This window comes from Zerene cesonia, chromosome 2, assembly GCF_012273895.1.
Source record: "Zerene cesonia ecotype Mississippi chromosome 2, Zerene_cesonia_1.1, whole genome shotgun sequence".
NCBI classification, from domain to species: domain Eukaryota; kingdom Metazoa; phylum Arthropoda; class Insecta; order Lepidoptera; family Pieridae; genus Zerene; species Zerene cesonia.
In genome coordinates, this window is record NC_052103.1 from 4,945,693 (window position 1) to 4,961,642 (window position 15,950).

Here is a 15,950-nt window from a genome sequence, read left to right on the forward strand (position 1 = left end):
CGCCGCCTGCCCCAATGATGATGCCAGCTCCAGCGCCATCATATGCTCCATGCCAGGCTCCTGCACCTATAGTGATATCTCTCGCACCACCGCCCTGCTCCTGCGCCCCGGCTCCACCTCCTGCTATGCCGATGAATGCGTACATGGTACCAGCTCCTGTCCCAATATCTCTGGAAGCAAAACCATGCGGATGTCACTATTAGTTATAAGCAATATTGAAAAAAATACTGCAAACCAAACCAAGGAATTTAGAGAAATTATTTTTATTAATGTTTATTGCATATAATACTGTTGCTAAGAAAATAAAAAGTACATCAATTCTAAATATACACTAATAAATAAGTTAAATTGCCTTGCGATGTTTCTCTTAAATAATTATACGGTGATGTCCAGATATTAAACTGAGCATTTGCAGTGTTTGCTTCTTATTCGTTTTGAATACGTCTTATTGTTTTATTTAATTATTTAAATTATTATAAAAATAAAAATGATTCATCAAAAGTATTTGCATTTTTATATGCTTTATTATGAAATATGAAAATTTCTGCTTGCATACATAATTTTCATAATTAATTAGAATTTTTTTCTTTGAGTATCCTCACATATCTGATTTTTTTTTTCAAGAATTAAAAAAATACGTATTACAAAAAAAACAAACATTTATAAGCCCTATATTGCTAAACACTAAAAATGTACATCGTCAAATATTTATTTTTGTACAAATACAATATGTTTTATAGTAAATTTTAAATTGCTATTTATTTAATAATCACGGTCCCTTTGTTCACAAACTACTTATTTATTTAACATGTGTAAGGACTGTAACTAAAATTGCTATCCTCACAGCTAGTAATAATAACTTGGACCAAGTCTAATTCCAAATTCACCCATGCAAATTACACTGCACCAATATAAACGAGTATGTTATGTTTGTATTCAATTTTAAAATAATATAGAGATGTTTCATTATAAAAAAATTGATTTAAACACGTTTTTCTTGTAATTAACAAAGAATGACGTTATTTATAATGGTTATATTATTAATTCGTGTGTATTTTAAATAATATTAACGATTTAATCTCAATTAAATTATATTCTTTATTTTATGCAATAATAAATAGGCTGCTTTGCGTATTTACACGTTTTTAGTTACTGGTGAGTTTTAATTAATTTAAAAGGTCTAACATGATATTGAGCGATATATATCATTACTTATAAATGCGAAAGGGTGTTTATTCTGTTGTGTGATGTAACTCACATTATCAAGGTACTTTATTGTACCTTTTCTCGAGTTAAAATTTACCAATATATAATTTAATTTTTAAAATTTATTTATTTTTATTATTTTCTTTTTATTAATACTATCGATTTTTAATCAATCTATATCACTAGATTGTATAAAACAAGGTCGCTTTCTCTGTCCCTGTGACACTATATATGCATAAATATTTAAAACTTTTTTTAAAACTTTAAAACGGATTTTGACGGGGTTTTTTTAATAGAAATAGTGATTCAAGGGAATGTTTATTTGTATAATAACGTCTATTAAACTACTCCGCATTAAACGCGTGCGAATCAACGGGTAAAAGCTAGTTTTAATATCGCCTAGTTTTAGCCTCGCATTACGGTGTCATTAATACTAAAATACTGAGAACCTGTATTATTAGAGTTTAATATTTAAACACAAATAAACCTATAAATCCATTGCTTCCTTATAAAGGGGTTGATTTAAAGAGAATACAAGTCAAATTCCGTTTCTTGTAATCATGTTATTTGAAGCTATTGCTATGGCGTTTAAGTATAAGATTGTTGGAAGCATCATTATATTTGCATGCTGTTCTAAGTTTGGTAAGTTCCCTTGTAATTTAAAAACCCTCATAGTTTTGTTTAAATTTATACATTTATACAAAAAATTATTTATACATTTTGAACAAAATAAACGTTCTGTTTATATATAAATGGATGATTTATTAGTTACTTAGATATTTATATACGTTATTAGTAGTCGCTCCAGGCTCCGCCCGGTTAACAAGCTACCTCTTGTGTCGAGATAGAGCGTTTAATCGGGATAAAAATTATCCTATCACCCAATTCAACTCATGCCCTGTCTAAATAGCAAAATTCATCAAAATCCGTTCAGTAGTTTCATACGATTGATGGACAATCATCCAAACAAACAAACTTTCACATTTGTAATATTAGTGTGAAGTGTGATTAGCCCTACACACTGAAACTACACTACGCCCATTATTTTAACAACCGCTCATAAATAAAACACAATGAAGAATTATTATAAAAAAATTGGATATGAGTACGTAATTTATCTTCAATAAGATTTATATCAATTTAAGCCATCGAATTGTAATAAAAGCATAAAAATCATTATTAGTTTTTAAATAATTATAAAAATGCTTTTTCCCACCAGATGCTGCTAAATTGGTGCGCACTTTGAACCATTTCGACATACAAACAACCATTTCTTGTGATTCAAACATTTTTAAATATACGCATAAACATCGTCTACAAGGAATACTATATATACCTGCATATAATGAGTTAGATCTAGTAAGTTATAGTCAATGAACAGTAGTCTGTGACTTTATGATATTTTTAGTATATTTTACAGAAATGTATTGTTCATTAGTAGTAGTGTTCAGCAGTAGTATTGCTTTTATATATACTTTTGACACAAATTTAAACACAAAATAGGATTTCTTTTTCAATTTGAATTATTTAAGAATGCAACAACAAAGACTATCAAATATATTCTAAGAGATATAATACATTGAATAGCTTTTAACTGACTTTCTAGTTAAATTAAATTTTTAGTTTTATAGCATTAAGATGCTTTATAAATGAGAAATTTTTAAAGAATAGAAAAAATTTGATCACGAGGCGGGATACGAACCCGCGTTTTTTGCCTAACCGTAGCAATCCCGCCTCGTGATTAAATTTTTTTTATTCTTTCAAAATTTCTGACTTTACAGTTTTTAAATATACATTTTAGATACCCTTGGCATATTTTTCAAATTGGTACAAGTGGGTGATCGTTTCGGATACATTACCTGAAAAACTGCATACAGTGCGGTATGACGCTGATATTATATTGATAAAGCCGATAAATTTCAACAACACCCAGTTTCAGAATGGTAAATTGAAGCCTACTTTGTATTGGTAGGAATTTTAAACTTCAATTTAAATTGCTGCTTCTTATATTCGGTACATTTGAATAGCTTAAAATAGATATTGAAAATAGTAATCAATTTAATCTAGTTATTATTTTTTATTATTAGAAATTAAAGATGTAACGGAACGCACCCGAGCGGCGGTAAATTTCAAAGAGAGGTTAACGCGACCATAATTCTATACGATGGCCGCGTTGGTCCGCGCTCGGCCAATGGGAGCGCGGCAACATAAAATTTGTCATCGGCCGCGTTTTTGTAAAATAGTCGTTATGAAGTCGTTATGGAGTCGTTAAGAGTTCGTTAAGAGTTTCGTTGAGGTTCTTTGTTAAATTATTGTAATAGACTAAAGATTTCGCAATATAGGAATGTAATCATTGTAAAAGTGTTCAAATCTTTAGTAGTGAATAAACTATAGTGGATATTTGTGTTTTGTTCTTCATTTCTACACAAACTCCATTATAAAGACTTTTTAGCGGATTTTAAACGCGATTTATTTATTATATTATCATCCCGACGTTTCGAACACTTTACAGCGAGCGTGCTCACGTAGAGACTCCTTGAGTCCGTTAAAATTTTTTTAATTTCTAAATGTATTAACTCGCGTAAAATCAAATACAAGAAAATACCAGTTGTGATTTATTTCTCTGCTTTTATCTGTAACAAACATTACAAAAGGTTCGCTCCGGCTTCGCTAAAAGTACATATAATATACAATATTTGAAGCATTTAAGGATTACGTACATATGCAAGTGTAAAGGAATGTCTGAAATCGGTTCAGTAGTTCCTGATGTTAAGCGCATTCAAACTAACAAATCTTAGCCTTATCACTACTGTACTGTACAGTAATAAACAAAATGCTTAAATCTTTAAAACTACGCAGCTGATTTTGATGGCGTTTTTTTTTAATAGATAGAGTGATTCAAGAGGAAGGATATATGTATAATAACATTAATTAAACTACTCCGAATGTAACACGTGGGAAGCCGCAGGCAAAAGCTGTTATTAAAAATGAATCGAAACACGATACTATAACACCTTATCCATCAGATTCAAAAGAACTATCAACAAGAGGAAAGGTGTTATTAGATGATGTGTTTATACACCCGCAAAATGGCGCGACACTACATGCCTGGGCATATTATCATGACCGTGCACTACAAGTTATATATGAGAGAGAGAGGATTCTAAGAAGAATGAATTTACAACACTTTACTTTGAAAATCGCCACTCCGGTAATGTATTTGTCTGTTGTAATTATGTATGTCTGAATAATACAAAAAATATTCACTTTAAACGACTTTTTATCTGAACTATTACTAGGAATCAACATCAAACATCAAACATGAACAGGAATCAACATGAATGCTACTAGAAGAAAGACTATATCTAAATATAATATTTCCAAATCACGGGTTACGTACAAAACTGTTACAAATTCATATCTGAGATTCGTTTTCAAGGAAATTTGTTTCAAAAAACTTTATCTACCAAATGGTTTACGACTCTCATTATTTTACAGCAAGGGTGATAGTCGCACAGCTGATCGTCTTTTATTTTCATTGCATCATACTTATCTCTATAGGTCCTATAAAATAATTTATTAAAATATTTTGAATATTGCCCTGATAATAACTTATGGAATAACTTAAGACAGAAGGTCCTTTAAGTAGAGACTAAATAGATTTTCTATGTGGTAGTCCAGCACGCTTCGGCACGAATTGGGCCAGCTCGCACCGGGGAAGTACCACACCCCCACAGAAGACCGGCGTGAAATAGCATTCTGCTGTGTTTCGTTCGGTGAGTGGGGGAGCCGGAGGCCCATTTCCTTTTCCTTACCCTTCCCAGTTCTTTCCTTTATTCCTCTCGCCAATCCTTCCTTAATCCCTTCCCAAAAAGTCGGCAATCCATTTGTAGAGGCGTAAGGTTTGCAATGGACCTTATGCCTCTATAAATGTTCATGGGCGGTGGTAGCGCTTACCATCAGGCGACCCACCCGCTCCATTGCCGACTGTGACATAAAAAAAAAAAAAATTAACCGACTTGACATCTATGTAGGATCTCACTTTTTATGGTAGAGAGACTGAGCTACGAGATTTGGTTTTTTACAGGATGTTTTTGATGGCATTTTCTTTTTCCTTACAGCTAGGGCTCTATAGTAACGATACATACGAAGGCTCGTTTAAGGATTACTTGCAGGACATGTCGATGCCGGAACGTGACTCCGGAATCCGGTCCACCTACATAACTTCTTCTCTCATTATAGAGAGACTTAATGCCACGTAAGTATATATACAGATTATATTATTATTTCTATACAGATTTATTATTTTAATTTTTATAGCAATAAACTCAGCTTATGAATATTGAATATTTGTGAATATGGACCATGCTATTTCTGTTTATAATTAATCACCATATAGTATAATAAATTACATTACATTTTGGCGGCGCCTAGTTTTTAACAAAGATCATGTTCATATTTGACATTTTAAACAGAAATTAATAAGTCACTAAAATAAAATCATATCTAAAATTTGTAAGATATTACAGGCACTCACTAATTAATCCCTAATTTATTTCAAAAACGTAACAGGACAGTTCTTTGGCATCATCATCAGAGTTTATTGCCGGCTCTGTGAAAACTGCCTCCCGAACCGGTAGTAAATGTTAAAACTGGGTAAAATTACGATTCATAAGTACCTCTATAAGAAGTCTTATTGGATAAATAAATGTTTGAGTTTTAGTAATATCGATTATCCTACTAATATTATAAATGACAAAGTTTGTAAGGATGTGCATGTGTTTGTTGCTCTTTCACGCAAAGACTACTGAACCGATTGCAATGAAATTTGGTACGTAAACAGCTGAACAACTGGAATAACATATAGGCAACTTTTTATCCCGATATCCATGCGGGATACGGAATTACGCGGGTGAAACTGCCTGGCGCAGCTAGACATGAATAAAACAAAAGGACAAGTAATATAGAATGTTATACTTAACCTATAATTAAAGATCACATACAACTCAAAACATTTTAAAATCGATTCTGTTGATCCAGAGATTATCCCCTACAATAATATTCACTAACTACCTCTATAACATTACTAGAGATGTATATGAATTATAGTGAGCTGTTAATACCAACTCAGTTGTGGAGTACAGAAGTAAGCAATAGCAGTATGCTGTTACAACTACACTACGGATCGGCTGATCTAGCTGGCGGTGCGCTGCGTATTATGCACAGTAGGATAAAAAAGCTTGACTATGCAATGAATGTTTGGCCGTTTCAGTAAGTATTGTATGAAAATAATATGTGAGACAAAATTTGCGGATGACTTATCCGAAGGACAATTGTCAACCTGTGCGGAATTGTTCTAGTGTATAAGAGTCTCAATCAAGATAGAAGAGAGTCGAAGCTTCATAATGTGTTTTTACTATTTCTTTCTTCATAATTTGTTATTAACAAGAAACTAAAGCGTCTTCAAATTGTCATAAATAGTCATAATTTGGACACACGTGAGGCACCAGTTTTCAAATAAAAAAGAATCATCGAAATCGGTTCACTCAGTCGAAAGTTCTGTGGTAACAAACCCAAAAAAAATACAGTTAAATTGGAAGAAGTATACATATAGATTGGCTTTATCCGTTACCACATGGAAAGGGATAAAGAAAATTTTGACGAGAGGAATAAACGAAAATACTAGGATGGATAACGACTTTTCCTTATCCATCCTAGTGTTTTCCTAGTGATACAGGCCTTGGACTCCCCCGTTCATCTAACGAAACACAGTATCATTCGCATACTACTACATATTTAACACCGATCTTCTGTGGTGACTTCCCCAGTGCGAGCTGGCCCAATTCGCACCGAAGCGTGGTCGACTTCCAAATAAATAAATACATTTGTTTCTTCAGTGTAGGCTTCACGTATCTCGCTGAAAGAGAAAGCAGTAATAACATGTTTATAGCGCCCTTCACTGTAATGGTGTGGTATTGCTGTCTTGCTCTGTTTGCCATCTTGCTGGTGGCTCAAAGAGTAACAGCTAAGAGCTCTATGGAGAAGGAAGGCGCGTATATGGCTGTCCTGGCGACGTATTTGCAGCAAGGTGAAAAATTATTTGTTAAACAACCACATAACGATTTCGCAGAACAAACGAAGTTACAGAACTTTTTTTTTTGTAATGTAATAATTTTAATGTTTCAATTAGAATATTTCATAAAAGGACCATCATTTATTAATAAAATATGGCAGACTGATACTACTACAATTTTAATTCATTCTGTAAAAGGCAATGATATGTTTCAGTAAGAATTAACATTTAAATTGTTATACCAACGGATTAACGTAATAATGTTGTAGCATATGCTAGATTCTTCGTTACGTTATAGCAGGCAACTGAGCTGGTGGTTTGTCTGATAGTTAACGATTACCAGCGCCGATGAGCATTTGCAGAAGCAAAGCCGCTGTAAATGCGTTGCCCGCTTTTAAGGGGTAAAGGATAAGGAAAGGATTGACGACGGGAAGAGCGGAATTTATGAGAAAAATGATACAAGCCTAGGTTTTACCTAATGAGATATTATTTATTTGTAAACAGATGCAAGCGCGGTACCAAAAGGTATATCCGGACGTTGGGCGTTTCTCGTATTATCTATATCTGCGATGTTGATACATGCCTACTACACATCAGCGATAGTTTCTGCTCTTATGAGTACAGGAAGGAGTGGACCAGACTCCCTGCGGTCGCTTGGGGACTCCCGATATAGTATTGCGTCTGAAGATTATGACTACATGCGGTATTTGATGTTTGATGTGAGTTGTAGGTGAAAATGTATGTATGCGAGCGAAATAGTCATAGTATGAATTTTTACCCGTATTCATTCGAATTAATAAATAAATTAAAGAATGTGTTGGTTTAGCTTATACTTCAAGGAGCTAAGTTACAGAATACGTCTGTACTAAAACTAGTAATATTAGACGGATAAACATTTGTTTTTAATGTTTTAAACCTAAACTACTAAATAAATTCAAAGAACATTTCACCATAAGAAAGCACTTAACTGAGTGACATAGTTATATATAATAGTTAGTATATAATAGTTTTTTTTTTTTGTTCATCCCAGGTACCTACAAACTGGGACGACCTTGAATATCTAAAACGCAAGAAAATGACCAATGACTTCTACAAGGACATGAAAGAAGGTGTAAAGCTGATCCAGAAAGGTCAAACCGCCTATCATACGGAGTACAACCAACTCTATCCACATTTGAGAATTTTTACTGACGATCAGCTCTGCAAGTTGCAATATGTGGATACTGTGCCTGAAGTAAGCCCGACGATCAAATTGAGAATCCTGCTAATAATATAAATGCGAAAGTTTTGTTTTGAAAGGATGTGTGTGTGTTTGTTGCTCTTTCACGCAACAACTACTAAACCGATTGCAATGAAATTTGGTACGTAGATAGCTGAACAACTGGAGTACCATATAGGCTACTTTTTATCCCGATATTCCTACGGGATACGGACTTACGCGGGTGAAACCGCGGGGCGCAGCTAGTATTGAAATATATTAAGAAATATTTATAAATAAATATACATTGGGAAGTAAGTGCATATGAACTTGTAAATGTTAGTCGTTGTTGCAAGGGTAAATAGTTAGAAGGTCAATATGAGACCTTAAGGGGCAAAATTAAAGCATATAAAATATTTTTATTAGTCATTATATTGTTGACGATAATCAATTAAATAACTATGCTTGTATGTCTAATAGTTTACGCGACTACTCTCAATGGGTATAGGAAATGTGAATTAAATTATTTTTTAACATTAAATAAACTATAGAATTAGTTAACGGCTTTTCTGAATATTTTCGATCTCCATTTGTTCCCTTATTATTGAAAGCAACACGAAATTACATTAGTTTCATTGATGATCATCAAATAAATTATACCTGTGTTACTCTTTAGTTATCTGTGCCTTAATTGAATACATTATTTATCTAATAGATTCTATCATGGCTCACGACGACAAAGCGTGGGCAATGGACGGACATATTCAAATCTACAGGTGCTTGGCTACATGAAACCGGGTTAGCAAAGCGTATAGTGTCACGCATACGAGTTCGGCCACCGCCTTGCCGCGCGGCGTTGCTCGCTGAACGAGTCAATATACACGACATAGCGCCACTTTTGGCGCTAACTGTTGGCGCAGTTGTAATGGCCGTTATTATTTTAGCATTAGAAGTGTTATTTGCTAAATTGAATAAGAAGAAAGTGGGTATTGAAGTTTCAGAAGTCGATGATTCAATGTAATTAGAGTTTAATTTCACAAATAGTTGAATATCAATAGCACAGGCTATTCTATTATATCTACTCGTAGCGATCGTGGTGTAGTAAAATCATAGATTCTTAGCTATGTTTTAATGTAATCGCAATTTTATGGTATTATGTAGTATTAAAAATTTGAGAAAATTTAAATGTTCTTCTCGATCTTTTTATTTTGAACAATAAGTCACACTTGTTGTTTAAGTAAATTAAAAAACAAATATTCTTTCTGTATAGTTTGCGACCAAAACTTGACAATTTCCTGTTTTGATTGCTTTTAATTTTATAGTGATAATAAACCATAAAATGTTTTTCTACACTTATATTTATCTATACAACTAAATAATAAAAAGCTGAAGAGTTTGTTTGTTTGGAGGCGCTAGTGTCATAAACTACTGGACAAATTTCTATAAATTTTTTCACCGCGTAATATGCGTCGCAATAATACTGTAACATCCTGTAAATAAACTAAATATATTTATTTTGATATGTACGTGATCTCTGAGTGCTAAGCGCTGGTTAAGGGCCCGTTTCCTTTACCTTACCCTTCCCAGTCCATTTCTTCATTCCAGTAATCAATCTTTTCCTATTCTTTAACCCCTTAAAAACGGGCAGCCCATTTATAGAGGCATTACTTCGAATCTTAATGAACACATCCCATTAAAACAGTAAAAACTGGCCAGATGGCAAAAAAAGATACATATGTATCTTAACAATAGGGTACATAGATAAAAAAAATAAAAATTAATAACACTACAGAAGTGAGCCTTTTCAATACTATTGTCTTTAAAATAATCTAATCTACCAGAAATCTCGCGCAATTTATCGCAGATTTGTCCTTATCATCATGATTTACTCGTCATTGTTCGTCTCACGCAGTAAAAACACGCTTTATCATAAGGAGAAGCTTATCTTTATTCTTATCAAATCGTATACAGCCTCCTAACACGTAATTATATTATCAGACCACCATTAACTTGAATAAAACAGCTATCATATCTTAACATTGCCTAGTGCTAGCTATAAATGGGAAGTTTAAAACTGACCAGTAAGTACCTTTAGAAAATAACATGGTAAGCGAAATGCTGCAGATTTTGCTGCTCAGTTGCCTTTTAATAGATTTGAGTTATGCTACCATCGGCTGTCATGAAGTACACCAGTCACATGTAAGTAAATTTAATACCGACATCCATTTACTAGTGCTCTAATCTGTGGTCGTGGTATTAAATTAAATAATAGTTCAAAAGCATTTACGAATATTCATCCCACCGCGGGGACTTCTGTAAGGGTTTATACCTTATACTGGTTATATGCTAGTCAGTTAGCTCGGTTTAAGTTAGCGATTTTACAAATTCTCGAAGGTGTTGGTATTACTTACCTACCTTTTTTTTTTTTTTTTTTTATGTCATAGCGGGCAGCTGAGCTGGTGGTTCGCCTGATGGTAAGCGATCACCACCGCCCATAAACATTCGCAAAGGTAGCACCTCCGTGAATGCGCTGCCCGCTTTTATGGGGTAACGGAAAGGAAAGGATTAACGACTGGAAAGAAGGAATGGACTAGGACGGGTGAGGAAAAGGAAACGGGCCTCCGGCTCCCCCACTCACCGTACGAAACACAGTGGCATGCCACTATTTCACGCCGGTTTTCTGTGGGGGTGTGGTACTTCCCCGGCGCGAGCTGGCCCAATTCGTGCCGAAGCGTGCTCGACTCCCACAATAAGCGTGCTCGACTCCCACCTTATATATTACTTACGTACCTTTTTAAGCAGGATTTTATTAGCTTCGCCTATATTTTTACTTGATTGTTTGCTGCCTTTTGACTCAATTTTGACCTATTTAAAACATACATATTTAATTCAAACTTTGTGCACATATCAAGGATCTATGTGAATACAAAAAGTTCATGAATTTATTCTTAATGGGATCACCAGGATAAAATAATGTCCATAGGTGAGCATACTCTGTATAAGGAAGTGAGTCAACAATTGTTGACTCACTTACTCTTATACAGAGTATGATTGATTCTATTATTAAAGCGTGTTTTTTAAGATTTTCATTATTTAAATGGTTATTCATGTGACATCTTTTCTAGATTTCTCTATTAAATAGCTGCAGTATACACAGATATGTAACTTTAATTCACAAAGTATTCATATTAATCTATAATATAGTGAATGTAGCCACTTGCAATTATTCATTTAATACTTATTACAAAAAAAAACTATAATATAGAGTAGTAAGCTGGTCAGTTAACAGTTACTCAAACTCAATCAAATTTAATAGCTTATGAAATGTGTCTGTCAATTGAATACTTCATACATTTGCATAGGATCAAAATTGTCTAAGAATTTAATGTATATATTAATTACAATATCAATACAAATTTCCCTTTCAGTTAGCATCTCTCCACGAACGAATGAATCACATGCTCAGCACTCTGTACTCGTCACGTAAGTAACATTACGATATAAAATTTGCAAGCCAACACCATATTGTTTACGTTAACAATGCAAGTGCTGATTATTTGAATGCCGTATTAAGTAATTACTTTTGAATACAATTAAATTCTTCATCTACAATTGAGTTCTTTGAAAACAAAAATGTACAGTTTATTAAGAGTCTAAGAAATGATCGAAATAAATCAATCTGAAGCTTAATAATCGTATGATATTTAATTACTGGTATTGTATTGTTATTGATTCATTTAGATGATATGATGACGTCAACCGATGAAATAAAAATCTTACATTCACAAATCTATGCGCAGAGAACTTGAATTTCAAGATATCGATCTCTTTTAAAAACATAAAGAAAAGAAAAAAATCGATGAGGTTATTGAAAGACGCATAATCAAATAACGCCTTGTAATCGATTTTTAATAATTTTAATCTTTTTCAAACTTTTGAAAATTGTATTTAATACTATTTAAAATTTAAAAACATCAATGTCTTACTTAAACAAAATCTAAATTCTAGCTTTATTGACGAAAAACCAAGAAAGTGCAAAACCAGAACCCAGTACGGCAAAACCAGAATCAACTCCGGCGTATGAAACTCCATGCCAGCAGCAATATTCAGCCCCAGCACCAGTCCCCCCGGTGATCTTCATCGCTCCACAAGTTCCGCCACCACCGACACCAAGTTATTATGGGGATGCTGTACGACCGATAGAATACGCCTATCCACCAACGACAGCACCTCAGCCAGCCTGGAACTACGACCAGTATTACCAGCAGTACTATCAACCTCCACCTCCTATATACCCTCCAGCACCTTATCCTTACCCACCGCACCCTTGCGAGACCAGCTACCCCTATCCACCAGAGTATGCACCAAGCTACAGGCCTCCTTACCCTCATCAGCCGTACGCTTTACCGTATCCTCCAAGCCCATCACCATATTTATCATCAACCTATCCAAGACCCAATGAAATGGCGACACGGCCACAATATGCCTAATCCATAGTTTTAGTAATTTGGTATCATATTTATGCAATAACTTATTTTTGCTGGAAATAGCATATTTAATATGTTTACGTTTTATGTCATTTTTAATTTTAAAAATTATAAAAAAAAAGAATAAAAAAAAACGGTTAATGAAGCGGGATTAAAAAATGCGTATGTCAAAATCCCGCCACATGGTCGATTTATTCTAATCTATATATTATTCAAATAAGTTCTATTATAATATTTATTGAATTGAATAATAAAATAAAGTGCAATTAATACGAATTATTTAATTGTAAAGCAATATCAGATTGTAATGAATAATAGAATTTCATCAGTAAAATGATAACGTTTATGTAACACATTACTTCTGCATTTGCTCAATTGTTTCTTAATAAAAAGATAATATTAACATATAAATTACGGTCTGTTTCACACAATCCGCATATCGATACCAAGATGACACCATTCTACTTTATTATAGCATTAATAATACAGGTATGGTTACTATATTGTTAAATAGATCTCCTCTTTATATATTTTCATTATTTATTCACATTTTCATACCTTATTTCTTTTTAGACACTGCTTGTTGGCGCAGAAAAGGATATAGATATATCATGCAATGAAACCGTAATTTTAGATTCTGTTACAAATAAGATCGAAGATGATATCGTTGTAAAAGATTTTCATGCAGCTCCACTGGATTGGATGGATGTCATAGGTTCTGCGGGATCTGTTTACCCAACTTCCTCTGCTTCTATGATGGCACAAGCTGTACTCTCTGATAAACCACCAGAAGAACAATTAGAAGATATCAAAGACATTGCCAGTCAGATAAAAATGGCTGTACAAAGTGAAATGGTAAATCTTCTTTCTTATGTCATTCCTGGGACAGAAAATGAATCTGAGGGATGTATTGCAAGGAAAAAACGCTCCGTAGAAACTCCAACTGATAGTACAAAATTAGTAATGAGACTATTGAAGCACATTAAATCCAACAATGATTACCAAAACATTGCCATTGAAAAAATGATGAGTGCCCAAGAAATCGCTGATAAGTACGGTATTCCATTCAAGGCCGATCCAGAAATTCTTACAGATTTAGCTGTAGCTGGCAATGAACAAGCCAATGAACTAACATCAATATTGAAAGACGTTTGTGAAGTTAACAATGCAACAAAGAAGCAATCAGAGTGCAAACCAGAAAAAGCAGTTCACAATATTACATACCAACATGAAGATACTATTAAAAAGCCAACGGATAGTTCATATGCTTACTACGATGTTTACTCGGAACCTCAATCGTATCATTACTGCAGTCCAGTAACACCACGCCCTAGTTTCTATGATACAGTGTCCTATAGACCGTCGCAAGATTATTATTCGTATTGTACTGTAGAACCAATATCTACAACGTCATCTATATTTGATCCAATTGAACCCTTACCAGAGCTTGTAGGCGAGGAAATTGAAGAGACAATATCATCTAAGATTTTCGTCAATGACGATGTAGAACCAGGCTCGTCCACCGTAAGTCATGTTACCTCTTACACGGTCTCAGAGAAATCACATTTCAGAAAGCCACACATAGACGCGCTGCCTCAACAAATGCAGTACTACTTTTATTTAATATAATGAAGTCATTTTTAGACGTAAGTAGTTGTACATAAATGCTTTTTGATTAGTGTTGTGTCATATTTAAATTGTTAATTTTTTTTTTTACCTTTTGTTAAAAGAAAAAACAAAATCATTTGTAATTTAAATTCGGTGTCGCAAGTGCTTTAATTGATAATATATACTTTGTAAAATATTGCTTTAAATGAACATTTGTATCAATAAATTATACTAAAAACAAATTATGCTTTTTACTCATATTAATACATATAAGGGTCAATTTTGGCTTCATATTTTTGTCTCAAAATTACTTCTAAAGCATCTCTAACACATGGGTTTTAAAAATAGATTCTTAGATTATCTTTTAATGTCAGCTTAAAGTTATAAGGTCAGGATTGAAACCCCAATAATGATTCAATAAATGACTTCCCACCATAACATTGTGGATATTGGTACAATACCTGCGCCCCGCGGTTTCACCCGCGTAAGTCCGTATCCTGAAGAATATCGAGATAAATATTTACTATATATTATTATTCCAGTTATCCAGTTGTCTACGTACCAAATTACATTGCAATCAGTTCAGAAGTTTTTGCATGAAAGAGTAACAAACACACACACATCCTTACAAACTTTAGCATTTATAATATTAGTAGGATAGGATATCCTATAACAATTAGACATCAATAATTGTTTTTGATATAATTCGCGCGTTTAGATGGGGTGATCAAAACATTATTTGTAGTTATAATATTATTATATACTCTTCTATACATAATTATTGAAAATCCTCATAAAGAGTGATATAGAAACTCGTTGGTAATCATCCCATAAAATATTATAATTTAAAATAGTTTAAAGTAGGTATTAATCGGTTATAAATAAAACGATTTATTTCAATTTTCATAATTTACATGTATTTCAATAAATATATAAGTACTTAAACTATATTAATTTATAGCATATTGCTTTGGTATAATTTTTTGGCACTAAACATTACATTTTTATATTATTACCTACGCATGTTTGTTTGAAATATCTTAAATAAAAGTATTATCTTATGACAAATAGCACTTAAGACACTTCCATATTTCATGGTTCTTCTATTATGTCCTCGATATTTTTTTAACATTTACAGTAGGTACCTATGATTAAATTTTTCTTCTAATAATAAAAAAAAGAAAAAGAAAAAGAGACACAGTCATAATTAGATAAACCAATGTCAAATAAATTTACATACTTACAAATTGCCAATATGAATGTATATATCTGCGTTAAATATAACAAAAAGTCAATAATATACGTTTAAAAATTACACATGAAGTAATTAATTTTTACTTTTAATAATATAAAGGACATTTACATATTATTTACCATT

General features: G+C 33.0%; 2 protein-coding genes across 2 annotated transcripts; both read left to right on the plus strand.

Annotated features, from left to right (window-relative positions):
- Positions 1-1,766: 1,766 nt before the first annotated feature.
- Positions 1,767-12,967, plus strand: LOC119835741 (ionotropic receptor 75a-like). Its single transcript, XM_038360726.1, has 12 exons — positions 1,767-1,848; positions 2,426-2,565; positions 3,008-3,149; positions 4,257-4,417; positions 5,328-5,464; positions 6,316-6,477; positions 7,104-7,294; positions 7,784-7,998; positions 8,310-8,513; positions 9,193-9,459; positions 11,906-11,960; positions 12,486-12,967. Exons 1-12 carry the CDS (start codon positions 1,767-1,769, stop codon positions 12,965-12,967), a joined length of 2,238 nt encoding a protein of 745 aa, XP_038216654.1.
- Positions 12,968-13,414: 447 nt separating this feature from the next.
- Positions 13,415-14,593, plus strand: LOC119835751. The gene is made up of 2 exons (XM_038360737.1): positions 13,415-13,453; positions 13,538-14,593. The coding sequence occupies exons 1-2, from the start codon at positions 13,415-13,417 to the stop codon at positions 14,591-14,593; spliced, it is 1,095 nt and encodes a 364-aa protein (XP_038216665.1).
- The last annotated feature ends 1,357 nt before the right edge of the window (positions 14,594-15,950 follow it).